Source organism: Theobroma cacao, chromosome 2 (genome assembly GCF_053813885.1).
Source record: "Theobroma cacao isolate CCN51 chromosome 2, ASM5381388v1, whole genome shotgun sequence".
Lineage (NCBI taxonomy): Eukaryota > Viridiplantae > Streptophyta > Magnoliopsida > Malvales > Malvaceae > Theobroma > Theobroma cacao.
In genome coordinates this window covers 39,650,841-39,671,549 of record NC_142640.1, presented here as the reverse complement: position 1 = coordinate 39,671,549, position 20,709 = coordinate 39,650,841, and the positions used below count along the sequence as shown (strand labels likewise).

Sequence of the window (20,709 nt, the reverse complement as noted above, 5' to 3'; positions counted from 1 at the left end):
AGAAATTGCAGGTATATTGGCAGATAATGGATGGAGAAAGCTGTTGAAAAACTTGAAGCACAAGATAGTTTTGTTTTTTATTGTCCTCATATTGTGAATGAATGGTGTAGATGCCTAATTCTGATTAATTATTATTTTTAAAATACTCTTTACAAGAAAATTATATTAGAGGTGTTTCAAAGACGGAAGCGTCCAAAAGAGTTTCAAGCGTGGAAGCGCTCAGGGGTGTTCCAAGCGCACTCAGGAGCGTTTCGAGCGTAGAAACACTCAGGAACAAACATGGAAATGAAAGTAACTCTGAATAAGTGGCAGAGTTCATGAGTTACGTTCACATTTGAAATGTTCTAGAGAGTTTGACTTAGTGGCTCAGATATGAAGATAGTTAAGAGGACTTTCTCTTAACCTTTGCTTGAAGTGTATGTGCTTTATCCCTTTCTCTTTCCTTACTCCTTAAAAATACATGCACTATCATATGCCACTGCTTCATTTACCCAAAACCTACGCCCACTATCCAACTATGTGATCATTCTTTTAATATCCTGTAAATCGTTCTTTAACTGTTCCTCCATGCCAAGCACTTTTTCTTATGATCGAACGTGTTCTCCTAACGACTTCTAAGAAAGTGTTCCTGTTCAATATAAATATGAGAATTTGGAAGGAAAGAATAAGATTTTTTTTTAGACACCCAGTAAAGATTACTCTAAAAGCTCTCTCTGGATTTCTCCAAGCATTCTTTCTCTTTAGCTTTTTCCCAATCGCCATGATCCACCGTCTCTTCCACCTTTTCTCATCCCTCGCCACCTGTCACCTAGAACACTTACGCTTCAAGGACTGCTTCAATCTTTCTCTTTGTCGCTGCTAGCGCATCTCGATTCACTCATTGCAACACGTCCTCTTTGCCTAACTAAAAGAACCCTCTACAGATGGGAAGGGCAATGGGGCTTTCCAACGAGTCTGTTTGATGGATAGAAGGAGGTTGAGAGAGGACAAAAAACCAATCTGTTATGAAAGGGAATTTTCGCTTTTGTCCTCATGTTCAATTGGACCACCTCAATGTTAAATGAACTTTCACCAAGACGAAACTTGTGAAGTATTTTGTTTGAAGTGGTGAGATTAAAAAAAAAGCTATAAATAGTTATTAAAGAAAAGAATAGTTTAGTAATAATTGAAATGATTGCACACACAAAAAAATCTAGTATACTAATTAACTCATTAAAATGATTTTTAGTTAGTATGTCGTGTATTATGCATTTGTTTCTATTTATTAAAAAAATTGATTAAAAATTTATTTTTAACTTAAAAGTAAAATCAAGTGTTTTAATAATAATTGTCAAAATCATGTAATACACAGTACATAATTCAACTTAACAACCATAACCTTCTTTATATGAATTGAAAATTTAGGACAGATTGCTTGAAAGAGAAAAAGTGAAACACAAGGAAACTTCATAACTAACAGAAGGAGAACACAACAAATGGCTTGGTAAAACCATTTAAGAAAAAGGGTAGAAGAAGAAACAAGGAAACGTGAAAGTAAAGGGTGTTTGGGTGCGTGCTCTTTTCTGATTGAGCACCAAACATTAGGAAGCACACTTTAATATGGAAATGAAACAGAATTGATCATAATGATGATAAATGAGAACAGAATTACAGTAATCCCTACCAAAAATAAGTCTAAATCATGTAGTAACGACGACTAACAAAGTTGGAAGCTTGTCCACGAAAGCCAAGTGTCTGCTTGAAATCATAAAATAATAAAAAAAGAGAAAGAAACAAAGGAACATTGTCCTACACATATCAACATCAAGGCTGAGCATCCACCTGTCCAGACTCTAAAAACCCATACGGCTCCCTCCCACAGTCCCACTACTCTCTCCTGCCAAGTCCCAACCCGAAAAGAAGAAAGAATTCAACCAATAATCTTCCATAATTCTGCTGCTACAGCCAACACAACCCCATTGTTAGTCTGTCCTTTGACGGCAGCCATAAACGCGTCCTCCCACCCCTTTTCTACCTCCCAAAAAATGCAAAAAGAAAAATAAATAAATAAATAAAAAAAAACCCTGTCGGTACTTGGTTCCAGATCTACACTCTCCCAAGTACTCCCTGGATGGGATAGCCAGCTCCCATAGCAAAAGAACCTCACCCTGGACGCCAGATCTATCGTTATTCTTTTCCTTGTTGGCTTCTTCTTCTTCTTCCATTTTTCTTTTACTTGTAACTATTAGTTTCAGCCCTTTTTATTTTTCTTTCTTGGGTTTTCTTTTGGATTCTGAAAAGATATGGATTCTGAGCAACGTCGGAAGCGGAAGAGAATCTACAGGCCGTACTCGCACGCTCAGTTTTTGTCTGTAAGGTCGTTAATCTTGTGCTTGTCTTTCTTAGTTTTCCTTTTGTTCTTGTCTTCGGACAGGTTTCCAATTCGGACCGTGTCCTTTCACCCAGTTCTCAGCGTCCCACATTTTTCAATCCTGTCAAAAAGTTCCCTTCAGGATTCTTTTCATGGTAAATTACGATTACCCTTGAGAGTAGAAGATCGAGTCTTGTTCCCTGATCACTTGCTCTTGCTTGTGTCCAGCAAGATTAATCAAGCTGACAAGTTGGACTGTGTTTACTACAAGGTTTTAAATGATTCTCGTGAAATGATTGCGGAGGAGACTGTTCAGCAGGGGGTTTTGTCTATTGATGAATACGATGGGTTTAGATCGATTGTTAGGTGCCCTCTCCCGCCTCTGAATTATTCGGCTGCTGTGGATTTGAGGCGGCGTGGACATGGGGTTGCGTATGATTGGTCTTTCAGAATTAATCAAACGGTTCATTCATGGGATAGAATGGTTTATGAAGCTGCAATTGATGGGAAAACGGCCGTTGTTTTTGTTAAAGGGTTGAATCTTCGACCCCATAAAGAATCCGATCCTGCCCAGTTCAGGTGCCAGTTTGGTTTGCGAAATTGGGATAAAGGTGGAGGATTCGTGCTAATGACTGAAGCAGTAGCGGCTGCACAAGAGGTTGTTCGGTGTTTCTTGCCGAGGAGTATAAGAAATAATCCGGATAAGGGTCAGGGAATTCGAGTTACTGTTGTCCATGTTGGTGAGAGTGATGCCGAACGTGAGCCTATGCCGTCCGTGCTTAAAATTCACAATTCCAGACCCTATGAGCACAGGAGGAATCACAGAGGGCAAAAGGAGGATATGCCAATGCCTTCCGTGGCTAGACTTTACAATTCAAAGTCCTACCAGAAGAAAAGGAAGCGGGGAAAGTATGAGCTCTGCGTTTGCACTATGCTATGGAACCAGGCCCCGGCACTGCGGGAGTGGATTATGTACCATGCCTGGCTAGGGGTTGAACGCTGGTTTATTTATGACAATAATAGTGACGATGGAATTCAAGAAGAAATTGAAGAGCTTGATTTTCGAGACTATAATGTCAGCAGGCATACCTGGCCATGGATTAAAACCCAAGAGGCAGGGTTTTCACACTGTGCTTTGAGAGCAAGAAATGAGTGCAAATGGGTAGGATTCTTTGATGTTGATGAATTCTACTACTTCCCTCGTCATCACCGGCGAGCTTTACTGGGTCAAAATTTACTAAGATCCCTGGTTGCAAATTACTCCTCATCAAGGACAATTGCAGAAATAAGAACAGCTTGCCACAGCTTTGGGCCATCTGGGTTGAGCTCACCTCCGTCACAAGGAGTAACTGTAGGTTACACTTGCCGGCTTCAAAGCCCTGAGCGACACAAATCTATTGTGCGCCCTGATTTGCTCAAAGACACTCTTCTCAATGTGGTGCACCACTTCCAGCTGAGAAAGGGATTCAAGTACCTTAATGTGCCTGAAAGTTCCATCATAATAAACCACTACAAGTACCAGGTGTGGGAGACCTTTAGAGCAAAGTTCTTCAGAAGGGTTGCAACCTATGTTGTTGACTGGCAAGAGAACCAAAACCAGGGGTCAAAGGACAGAGCGCCTGGGCTAGGAACTGAGGCAATTGAACCACCCAATTGGCGACTACAGTTCTGTGAAGTCTGGGACACTGGTCTGAGGGACTTTGTCCTGGCAAATTTCGCTAATCCTGCCACTGGAGGCTTACCCTGGGAGAAGGCTCTTCTGTAACCAGTACCAAAATTGCTTGCTTCCAGCTTGACCCCCGTGTAAAACAGAGTAATGACACCAGCCGAAATTCATTCTTTTCATTGTTTTTTGCATTTTTATCTGATTTTTTTCATAGATAGGAGATCAATTGATTATAGGGTTCTTACACAGTTGTAAATTTTGTGACAATGAATAACATTTTTTTTATCTCTTTCTATACTAATGAATGAGTTATTAATGATTCTACCTGTACTTTGTTTTTGTTAAAATGGTTCATGCTACAGCATCTTCATGTTTCTCTACTGATGAGATAACCTAGGAGAGGACATAACTTCAAGCATTTGAATGAATGTAAGTGGAAAACCTCTGATAAAAAGTGTTGGAAAACTTAGAATTCTAATTTGTTAATAAGAATAGGATGAACTAGAATGCATAGTCTAAAATGTTTCTGAACATCTTATGGTATAAAATAACTCCATCCTCTATATATTACATATAATTGCAACTCGTTCACTAGGAGCTTCCTAAAGCTGGAAAATTGAACTAGCAATTTGGAAGCTTAGCCTATTACAAAATATAAGCATGATATACTTTTCATGCACAGCCCTACACGCACATTCCCTACAGCTAAAAAATATGCCATTGCAGGTTTTGTAGCATCCTGGCATATAACAGAACCGTTATAAGGAAATACTAGGTTTGGAATTGTTTTTGTTTAAATAAGAACTTTTCAACAAGCAAGTCCAAAAATGTTTCAATGCACGCGTCAGAAATAGGCAATAGAAATATTTTAGAGGCCTGAGCAAAATTGAATTACTAATTGGCAGAATGAATGGGCCTGCATCCTAATATCTTCTGCCCTCAGTTCCAAGGAGCATCACTACCTGGGAAACCTAAAAATTAAAAAATGAAAAACAAAACAAATTCAAACTCGGGAAGATGGAGAGAGGGAGCATTAAATCACAAAGTAGAGAAAACAAACAACCAAAGTAACATATTACAAATTTGAAAAGATAGACCAAAAGAGGTGTGTTTTACATTTATGTTTTCATGCCCCAAGTGGTTGAGCAGGATTTGTGTTTTTGAACCAAGATATTGCAAATATTACAGTCAGTCAAAGTTCATCCATGTACTTCACCTATCATATTACATAGAGAGAATCCAATTTATATCCATTGAGCATAGACAGCAGTGGTGCTAAATCATGAACATTAATAGAGGCAAGTATGCAGAACATTACACCTTTATTAAAATGCATGACTTGAAACTATGACCAGTCTTCGAAATGTGATCTTAATCTTTATTTTGACTAATGATGCCCCCAGTTTATAGTTTTGCCCTTTGTATACCGGACAACATAGCATGAAAAATTGAAAAATGTGTCAGAGTGCATTTTCTGCACAAGAATCAGAACTTATGTTTCGAGGTAAAAGTCACTGATTGTCCTAGAATCATGGATGCTTTTCACCAAAAATAAATATCCAGATATCAGATACCATCAAATTGTCCTAAACAATATAACCTCAATATTCTCTTCATAGCATGTGATTTGCACCTTGTAAGATTTATGATTATTTACTTGGTCTCATCAGCAACTAAACAGAGTGTGACAGAGAGTTAATGAGGAAAATAGAGTGATTTTATAAATTCAAGGTAAAAAATGTGAGGACAGAGTTCAGAACATGATTTTGCTTTTCTATCAATGGAATGCATATGCAGAACATCCTACATTTGTACTTCAACAAAATTGCTCTTCACAGTTGTCAAAGATGCCTTCAGATAGCATTCGAAAAAAGAAGTGGAAACATGACAAGCTAAATTAGATGTCATCAAGGGTTTACTTTTGCCTGATTAATCCATGTGCCACCAAATAAATCTTTCAAAAAGAAGAAAAGACAAAACGCACTATTCCTATATTCTAGAAGTCATACCCAATTTCCTTTATAGTCTCACAATGTTGAATTGCAAAAAAGGAAAAGAAGAAATAAAGAACTACCTTAAATGAAGGCTGCAGTAATGTTATGAACAATAGATAAATGCTCATAATCTTGTTTCAAATTCACTCTTGCACCACTGTTGGCATGTCACTCATGAATTTTGCAAGTGTTGCATCCAATTTCTCTCCAATGAAAGTAATCCATGCCTGAAAATAGAGGAATACCATGTTAAAAGGATTTAAAAAAAAAAAGCAAAAAAAAAAAAAAGAGGAAGCAAATTTAAAAGAGAAGGGGAGGAGCAGGTGACGAACTACCACAACAGCAATCACAATGGAGTTTCTGATTAATCAGCAAGACAGCTGTCTTTGAAATTAAGATAAAATTTTATCTATAGGAGTCAAAACTTTGGTGAAAAGAATTGTTTCATCTATCAGAAAACAGAAGGGCGATATATAAATGCTTAAAACTTTGTATTCTATTGGGGTTTAGAATGACTGACAAAATTTAAGTCTTCATTAAGTTTTAAAATCACCAACCCATGACACAAAACTGGAGAACAAATAATGACCTATATCCAAAACTGAAGAACAATAAATGACCTACAATCAAGTAAAGATCTCTGTTTTGCACGTCATAACGTAAGAGCTAAATGAACCCACACACCCCCCCCCCCCCCCCCCAAAAAAAAAAAAAAAAAAGAAAGACATGGAGACACTAGGATGAAATATGACATTTATGACAAAAAGATTTGCATTGTTGGATTAATACTAACAAGAGAATGGATAATTGAACACTGCTAACAAAATAAAGTACCTGGTCAGAAGTTGTGAAACCCCTGATTGTGTCCCCACCAAGAATCGCAATGCCTTTATCACCCAGTGGTTGCAAGATCACTGCCTAATAAAGTTAAAATAATGTAAATTCTCTCATCTATATATACATAAATAATATTTGAAATGAAGATCTCAAACTTATATCTTGCAAATAGATACAGTAATTGAACACAAAACTTAGTCTGCAGATGAAATATCTTTTGTTCTGTGAAAGGTAAGGTTTAAATTTATCCTAGAGATTGGTAATATAAGCATAACTGATGGTAAATAGAAATGTGAAACCAAGTTATGGCAAGAATCCCAAGAAAATGATCCTCTACAATCATACTGCACAAAAGAATGAAATAATCACAAAATGTTTGCTCTGAAAGACTTAAAGAATAGTGAGAAATAGCATACAGATGGAAAAAAGCTACAAAATTAACTGTTATCTGCATTTTGCCTTAACATGTGGGGTTAAAAACTATTTGCCAAATATCTGTTGTGAGAGCTGATGTTTCCTATTGCTTAGAAAAAAAAAAAAAAGAGAACACAGTTTCCCATTGCCTATAAAAATAAACACTTGATAAATGCATTTGCTAGAGTTTTAAAATTTCATCAACAAATTTTAAGGAATTTCTTTCACAATAATGGTTGAATAAAATGCATCAAAGCTGCTTTTATTTTCATAAATGTTCCCTTCTGCATCCTTCCCCCCACCAAATAAAAAAAAAAAAAAAGAACCCCAGTAGGGTTGAAGAAAAAGTGATAATGTTCCCATGAACATAAATTTGAAGATAAAATATGTAAAAGAGAAACAAGGAATCAAAAAAGTTGTTAGAAAAAAAACCTTTGACAGGAATATTTCACCTAGAGTTATTTTTTACTACAATCTACAATTATCCAATCACAACAAAGAATTATGTGAGGGTCAGCCAGTTATAAGTGTGGTCTTCATGATTGTGATTGGACAATCATAGTGCAACAATTGTAGGTGATATGCTCCTGGATTCAAACTTCAGTATTTAGTGTATTAAAGGAATCTAAAAGTCTATAAAGTGCATTGAAAGAATCCCAGCTCTTCACTGCATGAAAAGAAGGTGCACATGAGAAAGAGTAAACATGATTAGAGACCTGCGTATTTGAAGGCAAAAATGGCAGCTCAGACCTCCCAGGGTAAGGGGACAGGTTGGCTAAGTATCTCTCTGCAAAGAATTGAATTAATAATAATTTTGTCAAAACTACTTCCCACACAAACCACTTCAATAGTTTACAACATAAAAGAATAATTGAAAACCCAGACAGAAGTAACTGACGTGCTCCAGACTTCAAAACACCTATACAAAGTGATCCCTGCATCAATTTTGCAGCATCGACAATGACGGGTTCACCATCATTAGGCGATTTAGCTGCCGCACCAATTTGAACAATGCATTTGCAGTCATAAATAATAACTAGAGACCTACAGCATGTTATGGTTGAAAGAGATTCCCAAGCCCTATAAAAAAGAAACAACAGAAATATTTAATCTCAAGACAGGACACAAGAAATAAATATGTTTAGTCTTCGTATATCTTTTAATTTCAGGACACTAGAGCACCTTATGTTTAAGATTTTCTTATCCAATCAAAAAACAAATATATAAACAATGAGGCTGTTAACTGTTTATTACCCAACTTTTAACAATTTCAAGCAAGCAAACCCTACCACTCCTATATTTTATTATTTTTTAATTTCAGAAGCATCACCATTGGAGCTCTACTAGATACAGAAATCAAACTACTTAAAAATTAAAGAAAAATTTGTTTCCGGCAGCGCTCACAATGGTGATTTATCTTAGGAAAACTTAATATAAGAAGAATTATAGATAAATAGTTTAGGAGGAGACAATTTTGAGTAACAAAGGATAACTCAATCATCAGCAATGCATCCCTTGGCACCTAGCTTTGATTTTCAGCAAGGCACTTTTGGGTTTTGATACCAACCATTTGAGACCTAAAATTCCATTTTATCCAGACAAAAGCACATTAGGCATGCACAAGCAGAATATACAAAATGCTTATTCAAATTTTGGAGGTTACCTTAAACAATTTGGTTACAAACTTGAATGGAGAAGTTTTTGCAGACAATAGTTTATGCAGATTCTGAAAGTGAAGTATTTCATTTTATTTACTCCTATTAGGAGACATAGAAGTGACTTACTGGAAATCAGCCAAGTTAAGGAACAATGCTGGTAAAAGAAACCAAGCAATAAATGGATTTAAGCCGAATTTATCTCAAGCCAAGCAAGGTAAGAAAACCATGATATGAACCGCCTCAGCATTATATGTTGTTCTGGGTTAAAATACAAGTGTAATATGATCATTATATGTTGGTATAAACTCTAAAAATTTATGAACCCACCATTGAAAAGTCATACATATGTGAGAAAATCAAGTAAAAAATGAAAAGAGAAGCAAGGAATACCAAAATATCTCAGAAACAACCCATTCAGAAAGTTGAGAATAAAATACTTGGCATTCCACTCCTTGAGGGTCTACCTGATATCAATATCAAGGATAAATTAATCCACTACCATTCAATTTAACATGCACGTGAGCATATCTGGTATGCATGGCTGTGGAAGAAAACAGAACACAAAAAGCGTACAGACTGGCCTTTACCGGAGTGATAGATTTTGGTTGGATTGATAACCATACTAGTCCAGTTAATATACTGGTCACAGCCAAACCAAGTGTTAATAGATCTGCTCTAGACTGTGAACTGATAAGAAAAGAAAAAGCACAATCATTTAATCTTACATTTATGATCATAATAACCTCAAATAACAAAAAGATTGATATGCTGGCAGCAAAACCTTGAAATGAACGAAAAATATAGGGTTAAAATGCAAATTGTGATCATAAACAGTGTTCAATTAGCAATATTATTCCACATTAGTACAAATTTCTATAAATTCACAAATTCAGAAAAAAAAGAAGCAACAAATTAGCACAAACTATTTTAATCTGTCTTAAGTCTAAGATTAGTTGAGCAGTTAATTCGCCAGGAAATGACAATTACCACTAAACTAAGCAAAAGATTAAATCAAAATTTTAAGTTTCTACCAGTAAAGCAACAAATTAACCTAACATTAGTTGACTGATTAATGCATTTAAACCGACATGCAATCCTCTAATCCAATTTAACTGGAATTACACTCAAAATGCTTTGTGAACAATTAACTAATAATCTTCGCATTAATGGAACAAAAAACGAGACAAAGATATCTCAAATTATAATATAAACTTTTAGCTCAATTAAATTAATAACAAATAATAAAAATATTCTAACAACAATATAAAAGATTACCTGCTGGCATCGGCAACGGGAGCAATCCCTGAGACGGCACGGTTAAAGAGAACGGTTAACAAAGACGCTCCCCCGACGTAAATTGGCAAGCTCCGGACTGCTTCGTCCTTCTTAGAGACCCAATGGGCGATCCAATCCCGGCTTGGCTTTGGTCCTTTGTCACTTCCCTTTTTATTCAAGATAAAATGGCGATTAGTTCGTCAATAATTACATTTGAAATGCAATTCAGAGCGTAAAGAGAGGGGGGAAGGGATTCACATTACCCGTTGAATAGAAGAAGCCCTAACAAAGCGCGGGAAATTAGGAAGAGGAGGATGAGGGTGCCTGGGGGTCCATTGAATGCCGATGTGGAGGATCGTTCCCGCTTCCATTGAAAATAAATTACTCCTAATAAATTACAAAAAAATAAAAATAAAAATAAAAATAGTGGAGATAATATCTGCTTCCTCCGGCCAAAAAGGGGAAAAAACATATCGACTTTTGTTTGTTGAATGGCGGGAATCAGACGAGGCTGGTTAGACTTGCTTGATGTCAGCCGTTTGATTGGCTTACTTCGCTGGTGTCATTTAGTATTTTGATTAGCACATAAGTTGTCTTTATCGCTTTAAAGAAAAGAGCTAATCTTATCAATAAAAGAAATAAATTAGCTCAAAGTTCTAAGCATTAGGAGAAAAATTAAACTTTTACTAATAATTAGTAATAATAATAATAATAATAATAATAATCTCTTTGTTTCGAATTAAATGTTAGTATATGAAATTACTCCATTAACTTATCAAGTTACTATATTAATTGCATGTTTAGCCTAACTTTTTTTCAGCTTATCTATCTCTTAAAAGTAAAAACCAGGTCAAACATGATTTTTTGAAAAACTCTTAAAAAAAAGTAGCTTTTTTTTTAAGAACAAAATTTTTTAAAAAAGAGCTTAAAAAAAACTCAAAAGAAGAGCTTTTTCTTCTCTTTTTTTTTTTAAATATAAGAGAATTTTTATTTTTATTTCAAAAATATCCTCATTTATTAAAAATAATTACAATATTATCCTCTCAAAAAAAAAAAGAAATACCTTTTATGATAATTTTAACAAAAATTATAACTTATAAAAAAAAATTTACCAAACAACTTTAGCTTAATTTTAAAAGCTATTATTTTTCATAAGAACTTCATAATAGCTTTTAAGTTAGAAAAAAGCCAGGTCAAACAGGCTCTAAATTTTACTCTATTAAGTTATAGGACATTCATACAACTTGATCAGATGAAGAATATGAGAGATAATCGGAAAAGACTCGAGGATGGAAAACGGTAGGGTAGATCCGATAGAGACAAGATCGGAAGGAGGTGGAGCAGGGAGTGTCGTGACGTGCGGGTCCGGGAACCCGTCCGCCAGACGCGGGCGAAAATTAAAAATCTCAAAGGTGTGGGAGTCGCCACCAATCCTTTTTTTAAGGTGTGATTGGTCACCTATTAACCCGATTCTTAATCGACGAAGTCCTAAATTAATTTTAGGTCCGTCGAAAGAATGAGAACTGGTCCACGTTTTTCAGAGATGGGTTCGGGAGTGCGGTTACGCACGGAGAAGGATTAGCACCTCCGTGACGCCCGTTCTACGAACGGTACCATTTAATCTTAAGTTATCTTAATATAGCCTTTTCTTAGTTTAATCCCTATTTTATTAATTAAAATTTTTTATTGAATTGTCAGACTGAGTTTTTCACTTGGTCTTACGTATGCATATGATGCAAGCGTAGAATGATGTCGTGACTTGTTTATTTTAAATGATGGAGTCGGTAATCTTTTATTGGAAAATTATTCGAAGACTATCCCAACACTTTGGTGAAGTCTCGAAATCCTCCTCACCTAGAGATATCCCCGGAAGAACTCGTCTCTACAAGCTCCTCGGGGAAATCTCATCATCGGGATTCCCGCGCCATTTGCAAAATAAGAGTGGCATGCAATGACAGTATAAAATGATGGTATCTACATGCACGCGTTTATTGATTATTTAAAAATTTTGATTATTTGTTATTTATTATTTTTTATTTATATATATACTTTATTTTTTGGTTATTTAAATCCATGTTTGTTGTTGGTCAATTTTTTTACTTGTTTACAAAGCTTATTTAAATAATTAGTTAATTAACTTTTAAACGATTAGATTAACTTTGTTTAGTAATATTTATTTGAATTAACAAAATCTTTCTACATATATTATTTTCTAACAATGACTATTTGACTTAATGGGTTTTGAAATTTAGAGTTCAGATTTATCCCGACGCTTCGGTGAAAATCCGTCTCGAACTTCGCACCCGAAAAACATCCACCCGAAAGAGGCAACTCTTTGCCCCTTTTTCAAGCAGAATTCTATTATTGGATTAACTCAAATTAACCACTTGATTTTTTTATACTTGTAATTTAATATTATATTGTACATTCTATATATTTATAAATACTTAGAACATTTTATTTTCTCTTGCCTTTACAACTAATTATATTTTATTCTCATCATTTTTTTTATTTCTTTTCATTTTTTTAGACCCATTTCTATTATTTATTAATTATTTTATACATATTAAAAAAAACTAAGTACTTTCTAATCTTTCATTTAATTAATTAATAAATTTTTTTCTTGTTCATTCTCCTATTTTTTGTTATATGTTTATATATATATATATATATATTTATACATGCATGTCTATTAATTTACTACATCTACTATCTATTGTATTAAAAATTTCATTTTTAGCCTTCATATATTTTATTTTTCATATGCATAAATTTCAAACAATACAAAAAATAATAAAACTATTATAACACTTAAACAAGAAATTAAATAATCATTTTCAATAACTCAAGCCCAAACCATTATTTAATGAAGTCCAATACCTATTGGGTTGTAACTAACCCAATGCTCCAAATGGGTTCAAGCTCCACTGGGCTTCAAAGGTCTCCCCCAATTCGACCTGGGCCCAAAGGGCCTGCTGCACTTGCTTTTTGGTTTGGGCTCGAATAGTCCAATAATGCCTTAGCCCAAGGAGGAAGTCAAGCCTGCTGAAACAGCCCACTTAATCCCCTTCAATGTGCACCGTTTTTGGCTTCAAAAAAATGCTTCAAAACGACGTCGTTTTGGTCTTTTATACCTAGCTATAAAAGCTTCTTTTCTTTTCTCTCTCTTCACTTTCCTCTCTCACTTTCTCTCTCTTGCCGCCACTTTCTCTATTTTCTCCTCAAGCTTTTTCTTTTTCCTTCTTCCTCTCTCTCTTTCTCTCTCTTGCCGCCACTCTCTCTACCTTCTTCTTAAACCTTTTTTTTTTCTTTCTTCCTCTCTCTCCTTCTCTCTCTTGCCGCCACTCTCTCTATCTTCTCTACGCCGACCTCTCGCTTCTTTCTTTCATTTTTCAGATCTAACTCTTTTTTTCTTTTCTTGCTTTGTGTTTGTTTTTTTGCTTTTGTTTCTGTGGCTGGGTATTTTTGCTGGTAGATCTAGGATTTTTTTTGTTTGCTTCTTCTTTTTTTGTCCCCATCCTCCTTTTTTTGCAGGTGCCCTTTTAAAGAGCCGGGTTGTCCAAAAATTTGGACAACCCGGCGAGGGGGTTCTGGCACCAGGGAGTTGGTGGCCAGAACCCCTGGTGCCCAGCCATCCCCCTTTTTTTTTTTAATTTTTTTAATATACTTTTTTATATTTTAGTTTATTTTATTATTTATTTTATATATATATATATATATATTTTATAGGTGTCTACAGTTGCCCCTCTTTGTACATTCTTGAGAATCAAGGATAGTGCAAAGACGTAGACACCACATTTGGCTTATCTCGAAGCCAGTTGGTTTAATCAAATCAATCTAGAATTGACTTATCTCAAAATAAGTTCGATTTTAAACAAAAATGAAATTTCTAGACTTGATCTGGGCTTGACCCATGTTAGAACAAATTCAATTAAAATTCTTAGACTTAATCTTGGCTCGACCTATCTCACAACAGGTTCGATTTAAACAAAATTAAAATTCCTAGACTTAATTTAGGCTCGATCTATCTCACAACAGGTTCGATCTAAAAATTGAAATTCCTAGACTTAATCTAGGCTCGACCTATCTCACAACAGGTTCGATTTAAACAAAATTAAAATTCCTAGACTTAATTTAGGCTCGATCTATCTCACAACAGGTTCGATCTAAAAATTGAAATTCCTAGACTTAATCTAGGCTCGACCTATCTCACAACAGGTTCGATTTAAACAAAATTAAAATTCCTAGACTTAATCTGGGCTCGACCTATCTCACAACAGATTCGATCTAAAAATTGAAATTCCTAGACTTAATCTAGGTTCGACCTATCTCACAACAGGTTCGATTTAAACAAAATTAAAATTCCTAGACTTAATCTGGGCTCGACCTATCTCACAACAGGTTCGATTTAAAGAAAAATTAAAATTCCTAGACTTAATCTAGGCTCGACCTATCTCACAACAGGTTCGATTTAATTCTTTAATGCTAACTTAATTAGAATAACATGAAATGAAAAGACTCAAATCCTCCCATTGAAGTTTTACAATCTCAACCCTTTAGGTCGAGTGACTTTCTACCTCCGACGCTTGGGACATGAATTAATTTTGATTCTTGTCGAGTGCGTGGCTAGGCATGTATGCATGATTGACATGATTGAATGCTTTTCATGTTTACGATTCATTAAGGTTCCAAGACCTTCCTCTTGCTTCATCCGATTTTTCACTGCAACTTTCGATCTTCTTTGCCTGTTTTCTTTCCTCCTGTAGAATTCAGGTAACTCCAAATTTTCCCTTAAGTACCCTCTCTCTTGACATCTGGCTCTGCCTTTGGTTCAGGGCTCTGCCATTCTTTTTTTCATCCTTAAGTCTTTTGCTGAACAATGGGTGTAATTTCTTGCTTAATTAGTTTATTTCTTTTACCAATCATCATTCATTTCTATAACAATCACTATGTGAATCATGGGATGGTAAATAACGAAAGAGTTGAAATAAAGAGGCGAAGAAAAACTTCATATATGAGGAATCAAATAGTTCAAGGTAAACAGAATTTACAGGGCAGACATTAGATCTTTTAAATAATGAACACCCAGACCTCTAAGAGAAAACAATCTGATATTCGACTTCAAGAATTGTCCTTGATTGATGCTTTGAGCAAATCTGTAGGTTGCAGATTCCTTAACTTCCCATACTTTGTGAAATTGTGGAGCTCCATCCATGGTGTACTTCTACCTCAATCTTTAGGCTGACATCCCCAAATTCCATTATATCTTCCTGTTTTTCGGCCTCAAGCCGCCCTCTTTCGGGTTTTCGGCATGAGCCTCCTCCCTTAGGTACGAGCTGCCCTTTTCGGGTTTTCAGCACGAACCCCTTCCTTTAGGTACGAGCCACCCTTTTCGGGTTTTCAGCACGAACCCTTTCCGTTTTTTTTTTTTTTTTTTTTATATTAGGCATAGTACTTCTTCACCGCATCCGCATTTATTGGATTAGGCAGATCTCCCCCATCCATGTTAGCCAAAATCAAAGCTCATCCTGAAAAAGCCTTCTTTACCACGTATGGCCCTTCCCAATTCGGCATCCATTTTCCTCGAAAATCAGTTTGATTAGAGAGTATTCTCTTGAGAACCAACTCTCCTTCTCGGAACTGCCTGGGATGAACTTTTTTCTCGTATGCTCGGATCATCCTTCGTTGGTACATCTGACCATGACAAAGAGCCGCCAGCCTTTTCTCCTCAATCAGATTCAACTGTTCGTAGCGGGAGCGGACCCACTCAGCATCTTCCAATTCCGTTTCCATCAACACCCTCAATGATGGGATTTCTACTTCAACAGGTAGAACTGCTTCTGCACCGTATACAAATGAGTACGGAGTTGCCCCGGTGGAGGTACGCACTGAAGTTCGATATGCATGTAAGGCAAAAGGAAGTTTCTCATGCCAGTCTTTATAAACTTCAGTCATCTTTTCGACAATCTTTTTGATGTTTTTGTTGGCCGCCTCTACTGCTCCGTTCATCTTCGGACGGTAAGTTGTCGAGTTATGATGCTTGATCTTGAATTTAGCGCAAACATCCTTCACCATCGCACCATTCAAATTGCTTGCGTTATCCGTAATGATCCTTTCTGGAAGTCCATACCGACATATGATCTCCTTTTGGATGAACCTGCAGACCACCTTTTGTGTCACATTGGCATAGGAAGCTGCTTCTACCCATTTCGTGAAATAATCAATGGCCACTAATATGAATCGATGTCCATTAGAGGCTTTTAGCGTAATAAGTCCAATCACGTCCATTCCCCACATTGAAAATGGCCAAGGTGCCGTGAAAACGTGCAATGGGGCTGGTGGAGCATGGATCCTATCAGCGTATACTTGACACTTGTGGCATTTTCGAGCAAAGTTTATGCAGTCTGATTCCAACGTCAACCAATAATAACCAGCTCTCATAATTTGTCTAGCCAACATATGTCCATTAGCATGAGCTCCACAAGTTCCTTCGTGGACTTCTTTCATTATTTTGTTGGCTTCCGCAACATCCACACATCTCAAGAGTACTTGGTCTCGACTCCTTTTGTAGAGCACTTCTCCGCTAAAGAAGAAACCCATTGCTAATCTTCGAAGAGTTCGCTTGTCATTATCGGTGACATTCTCAGGGTATGCCTGGTGCTTGATGTATTGCCTGATATCATGATACCACGGCCTACCATCAACCTCTTCTTCAACATTCAGGCAGTGTGCGGAGACTTCACGAACTTCTAAATCAAAAGGGCGTACATCGACCGCCTCTTTTATTTTGAACATCGCTGCGAGGGTGGCCAAAGCATCAGCAATCTGATTCTCTTCTCGAGGCAAATGGTTGAAGCTGATTTCTTTGAATTGTTTGCTTAATTCTGTAACCAGCTTTTTATATGGAACTAGTTTAGGATCTCTAGTTTCCCATTCACCTTTCATTTGGCATATCACTAAAGCCGAATCTCCGTAAACATCTATCGCGTTAGCCTTCATCTCAATTGCTGCTTGTAATCCCATTACCAACGCCTCATACTCCGCCATATTGTTGGTACAATTGAAATTTAATCTCGTCGTGGCTGGATAGTACTTCCCATTTGGAGAAATCAAGACTGCCCCAATTCCGTGCCCCAAAGCATTGGATGCCCCATCAAAATACACCTTCCATGGATTAAGTTCATTGGGACCAACCTCTTCTATATGCAAGACGGCCATCAAATCTTCATCTGGAAAATTGAAACTTACAGATTCATAATCTTCATTAGCTCGATCTGCAAGGAAATCGGCGATGGCGCTCCCTTTGATTGATTTTTGGGACACATACACAATGTCATACTCAGACAATAGCACTTGCCATCGAGCTATTCTTCCGGACAGGCAGGGTTTTTCAAAAATATACTTGATGGGATCTAATTTTGCCACCAACCATGTTGTGTGATACAACATATACTGTCGGAGCCTCTGAGCGGTCCATGCTAGTGCACAACACATCTTTTCGAGCGCAGAATATTTGGACTCATACTCCATGAATTTCTTGCTCAAGTAATATACGGCTCGTTCTTTCTTCCTAGTTTCATCATGTTGTCCCAATACACATCCCATAGAATTCTTGTTCACAGTCAAATACAGAATGAGAGGTTTTTCGACCGTCGGTGGCATCAACACCGGTGGATTTGTGAGGTATTCTTTGATTTTATCAAAGGCTATTTGACATTCTTCATTCCACTCTCCTGGGTCTTGTTTCCGAAGCAGCTTGAAGATTGGATCACATTTGCAGGTGAGCTGGGATATGAATCGAGCAATGTAATTCAGCCTCCCTAAAAATCCTCTCACTTCTTTTTGCGTTTTGGGAGGTGGTAGCTCTTGAATAGCTCGTATTTTATCCGGGTCCACTTCGATTCCTTTTTCACTGACTATGAACCCCAACAATTTCCCAGAGGTTACACCGAAAGTGCATTTTGCCGGATTCAACTTGAGCTGGAACTTCCGCAATCTCTCGAACAGTTTCTTGAGATTGACAGTATGATCCCTTTCTGTATGAGATTTTGCAATCATGTCATCCACGTATACCTCTATCTCTTTATGCATCATATCGTGGAACAAAGCTACCATTGCCCTTTGGTAAGTGGCGCCTGCATTCTTCAATCCAAATGGCATTACTTTGTAACAAAACGTTCCCCACATGGTCACGAACGTTGTTTTTTCCACATCTTCGGGTGCCATCTTAATCTGATTGTAACCAGAAAAGCCATCCATGAATGAGAACAAAGCATGTTTTGCCGTGTTGTCCACAAGAGTATCAATATGTGGCAAAGGGAAGCTATCATTCGGACTTGCTCTGTTCAAATCCCTATAATCGACGCACATTAGAACTTTTCCATCCTTCTTAGGAACTGGAACTATATTAGCTACCCATTCAGGGTACTTAGCCACCTCTAAAAATCCAGCATCGAATTGCCTTTTTACTTCCTCTTTGATCTTCAGCAACATCTCTGGCTTCATCCTTCTCAACTTCTGTTTAATAGGCTTGCAATCTGGTTCCAAAGGTAACTTGTGAACAACCATGTCAGTATTAAGACCTGGCATGTCTTGATATGACCAAGCAAACACGTCCACATATTCACGGAGCAATTCTTCCAGCTTCTGCCGTTCGTCGGATGACAGCGAGGTGCCAACCTTAACCTCTTTCTTCTCTTCCCCATTTCCGAGGTTAATCATTTCTGTGAGTTCCCGATGAGGTAAAATCTCCTTTTCTTCCTGTTCCAACATTCTCGACAAATCAGGGGGTAAGCTGTAGTCATCCACCTCCTCTTCATTTTTCAATTCATCAATGTTCGGAATTATCTCAAAATCGATATTCAAATCGTTGTCTAGATTGTCTTCGTGTTCATTATTTAAAGACCTGCAAACAGGTAAAGTTGGACGGGTGTATGGGCAAGTATTTATTGGCTAAAAGAATAGATGAAAGGAAATATGCAAAAAGATTGATGAATTATGAAACACATTATGCATTGTCATTTATTCAAATGATGAAGGTAACAGAAAGCCCTACTTAAACAGGAAATTAATCTTAACACCCTTGGGCATAGGCATTTAGATAAATTGTTCATTACATTTTGGAAGACTTAAAGATGATGGGCAGTTCCGTGGCTGTCCAATTGCTTAGCTCCTCTCCTGGCAGTACTGGATACACCACAGGGATCTTCCCATCAGGTTCTTCATCTCTGATCATATGGATTGATAGCTCATCAAATATCCGTAGAACCTGATTGACCTTTGGTGGCGCTTCGGGATGAATGAAACCTGCAGAGCGAAAAGTCTCATATAGGTGTGGGATTGTCCGTTCCCCGAATTCTTCTTCCTTTCCCTCAAGTTGAGCCATCCTTTTAATCTTCTTTTGAGCTGTCAGTTTCCTTCTATCTTCTTTGGTAGGCTTGTACCCCAAACCAAACCTTTCTTCGTTCTTCATTGGAGTCAGGGGACGGTTAATTCCTTGTAAATTCTTTCCTAACCCCAAACCAGCACGGCATCCTTTACCCACAGTTTGCTTAACTCCCATTTTAGTGGCTACTGACAAACGAGGGGTCGGTATCACTTTTCTTTCCCCCACATAAGTAGCATTAACAAATTCAAAAGATCTGAAAGAGCATTCTGGGACTTCTTCTGTTGCCTCTACATAGGGAGCAGATGATGGTTGAATAGCCAGTATGTCTTCTTCCGCACATACACTTATCAGTTGGCCTTCAGCTATGAACTTAACCTTTTGGTGAAGGGAAGATGGTATGGCTCCAGCCATATGAATCCATGGACGCCCTAACAAGCAATTGTATGACGGGGCAATGTCCATGACTTGAAATTGGACCTCAAAAATGCAAGGGCCAATTTTTATTGGTAGTTCAATGTCCCCTACCACCTCCCTTGTGGTCCCGTCGAAAGCCCTTACAACCATGCGGCTGGTTCTCATATACGACACATCTACTGGCAACTTGGTTAAAGTAGAGTGAGGCATGACATTCAAAGCTGAACCATTATCGACCAAGACCCTAGGTACGGCATGGTCCTTGCATTTGATGGTAATATGCAGCGCTTTGTTACTTCCTCGACCACCCGATGGTATTTCTTCATCATTAAAGGCAATGAAGTTTCCCACTGTAATGTTCCCCACGATGTGGTCTAGCTTTTCCACTGATATATCTTGTGCCACATAAGCTTGGTTCAAGACTTTGAGCAGTGCGTTCCTGTGTGCTTCCGAATTCAACAGTAAAGACAACAAAGAGATGCGAGCGGGCATCTTGGTTAATTGTTCTACCACACTGTATTCACTGTGTTTGATAAACTTGAGAAACTCACCCGCTTCTTTCTCGGTGACAGGATTTTTGACCTCATTGTTCGGGGCAACTACGGATTCGTCAACTTGGTCCTCGAAAAAGGTATCTGCTTTCTTTAGGCCTCCCTCTCCCTGTGCTGGTTTCCCTTTTCCAACTCTTTCTGCTACCTCAGGGGAATAACATC

The 20,709-nt window shown here is 37.3% G+C and overlaps 2 protein-coding genes across 3 annotated transcripts; one reads left to right on the top strand and one right to left on the bottom strand.

The window, feature by feature from the left end:
* The first annotated feature begins 1,813 nt into the window (after nucleotides 1-1,813).
* LOC18609336 (glycosyltransferase family protein (DUF23)) lies at nucleotides 1,814-4,317 on the top strand. The gene has a single exon (XM_007044386.3). It carries the CDS (start codon nucleotides 2,283-2,285, stop codon nucleotides 4,113-4,115), a length of 1,833 nt encoding a protein of 610 aa, XP_007044448.2. The 5' UTR covers nucleotides 1,814-2,282; the 3' UTR covers nucleotides 4,116-4,317.
* Nucleotides 4,318-4,559: 242 nt separating this feature from the next.
* Nucleotides 4,560-10,640, bottom strand: CCB4 (cofactor assembly of complex C). Of its 2 annotated transcripts, XM_088803647.1 has the most exons (10): nucleotides 10,458-10,640; nucleotides 10,195-10,361; nucleotides 9,507-9,606; nucleotides 9,310-9,383; nucleotides 8,160-8,341; nucleotides 7,978-8,048; nucleotides 6,845-6,928; nucleotides 6,091-6,237; nucleotides 5,133-5,232; nucleotides 4,560-4,987 (listed from the first exon to the last, which is right to left on the bottom strand). In XM_088803647.1, the coding sequence occupies exons 1-8, from the start codon at nucleotides 10,563-10,565 to the stop codon at nucleotides 6,154-6,156; spliced, it is 870 nt and encodes a 289-aa protein (XP_088659773.1). In that variant the 5' UTR covers nucleotides 10,566-10,640; the 3' UTR covers nucleotides 4,560-4,987; nucleotides 5,133-5,232; nucleotides 6,091-6,153. The 2 variants fall into 2 exon arrangements, with proteins under 2 accessions (XP_088659773.1, XP_017985323.1); XM_018129834.2 differs by lacking the exon at nucleotides 5,133-5,232 and having other exon boundaries at nucleotides 10,458-10,639.
* Between the last annotated feature and the right edge of the window lie 10,069 nt (nucleotides 10,641-20,709).

What these genes read in the sequence shown, in the direction of transcription:
- LOC18609336 (XM_007044386.3), top strand. Translation starts at nt 2,283, where the DNA reads ATGGATTCTGAGCAACGTCGGAAGCGGAAGAGAATCTACAGGCCGTAC.
- CCB4 (XM_088803647.1), bottom strand. Translation starts at nt 10,565, where the DNA reads ATGGAAGCGGGAACGATCCTCCACATCGGCATTCAATGGACCCCCAGG. An exon ending in GTTGTTTCTGAGATATTTTG is followed by an intron (nt 8,342 to 9,309) that starts GTATTCCTTGCT and finishes TCTTTTTTATAG; the next exon opens with GGCTTGGGAATCTCTTTCAA. An exon ending in GTTTCACAACTTCTGACCAG is followed by an intron (nt 6,238 to 6,844) that starts GTACTTTATTTT and finishes CTCTATTTTCAG; the next exon opens with GCATGGATTACTTTCATTGG.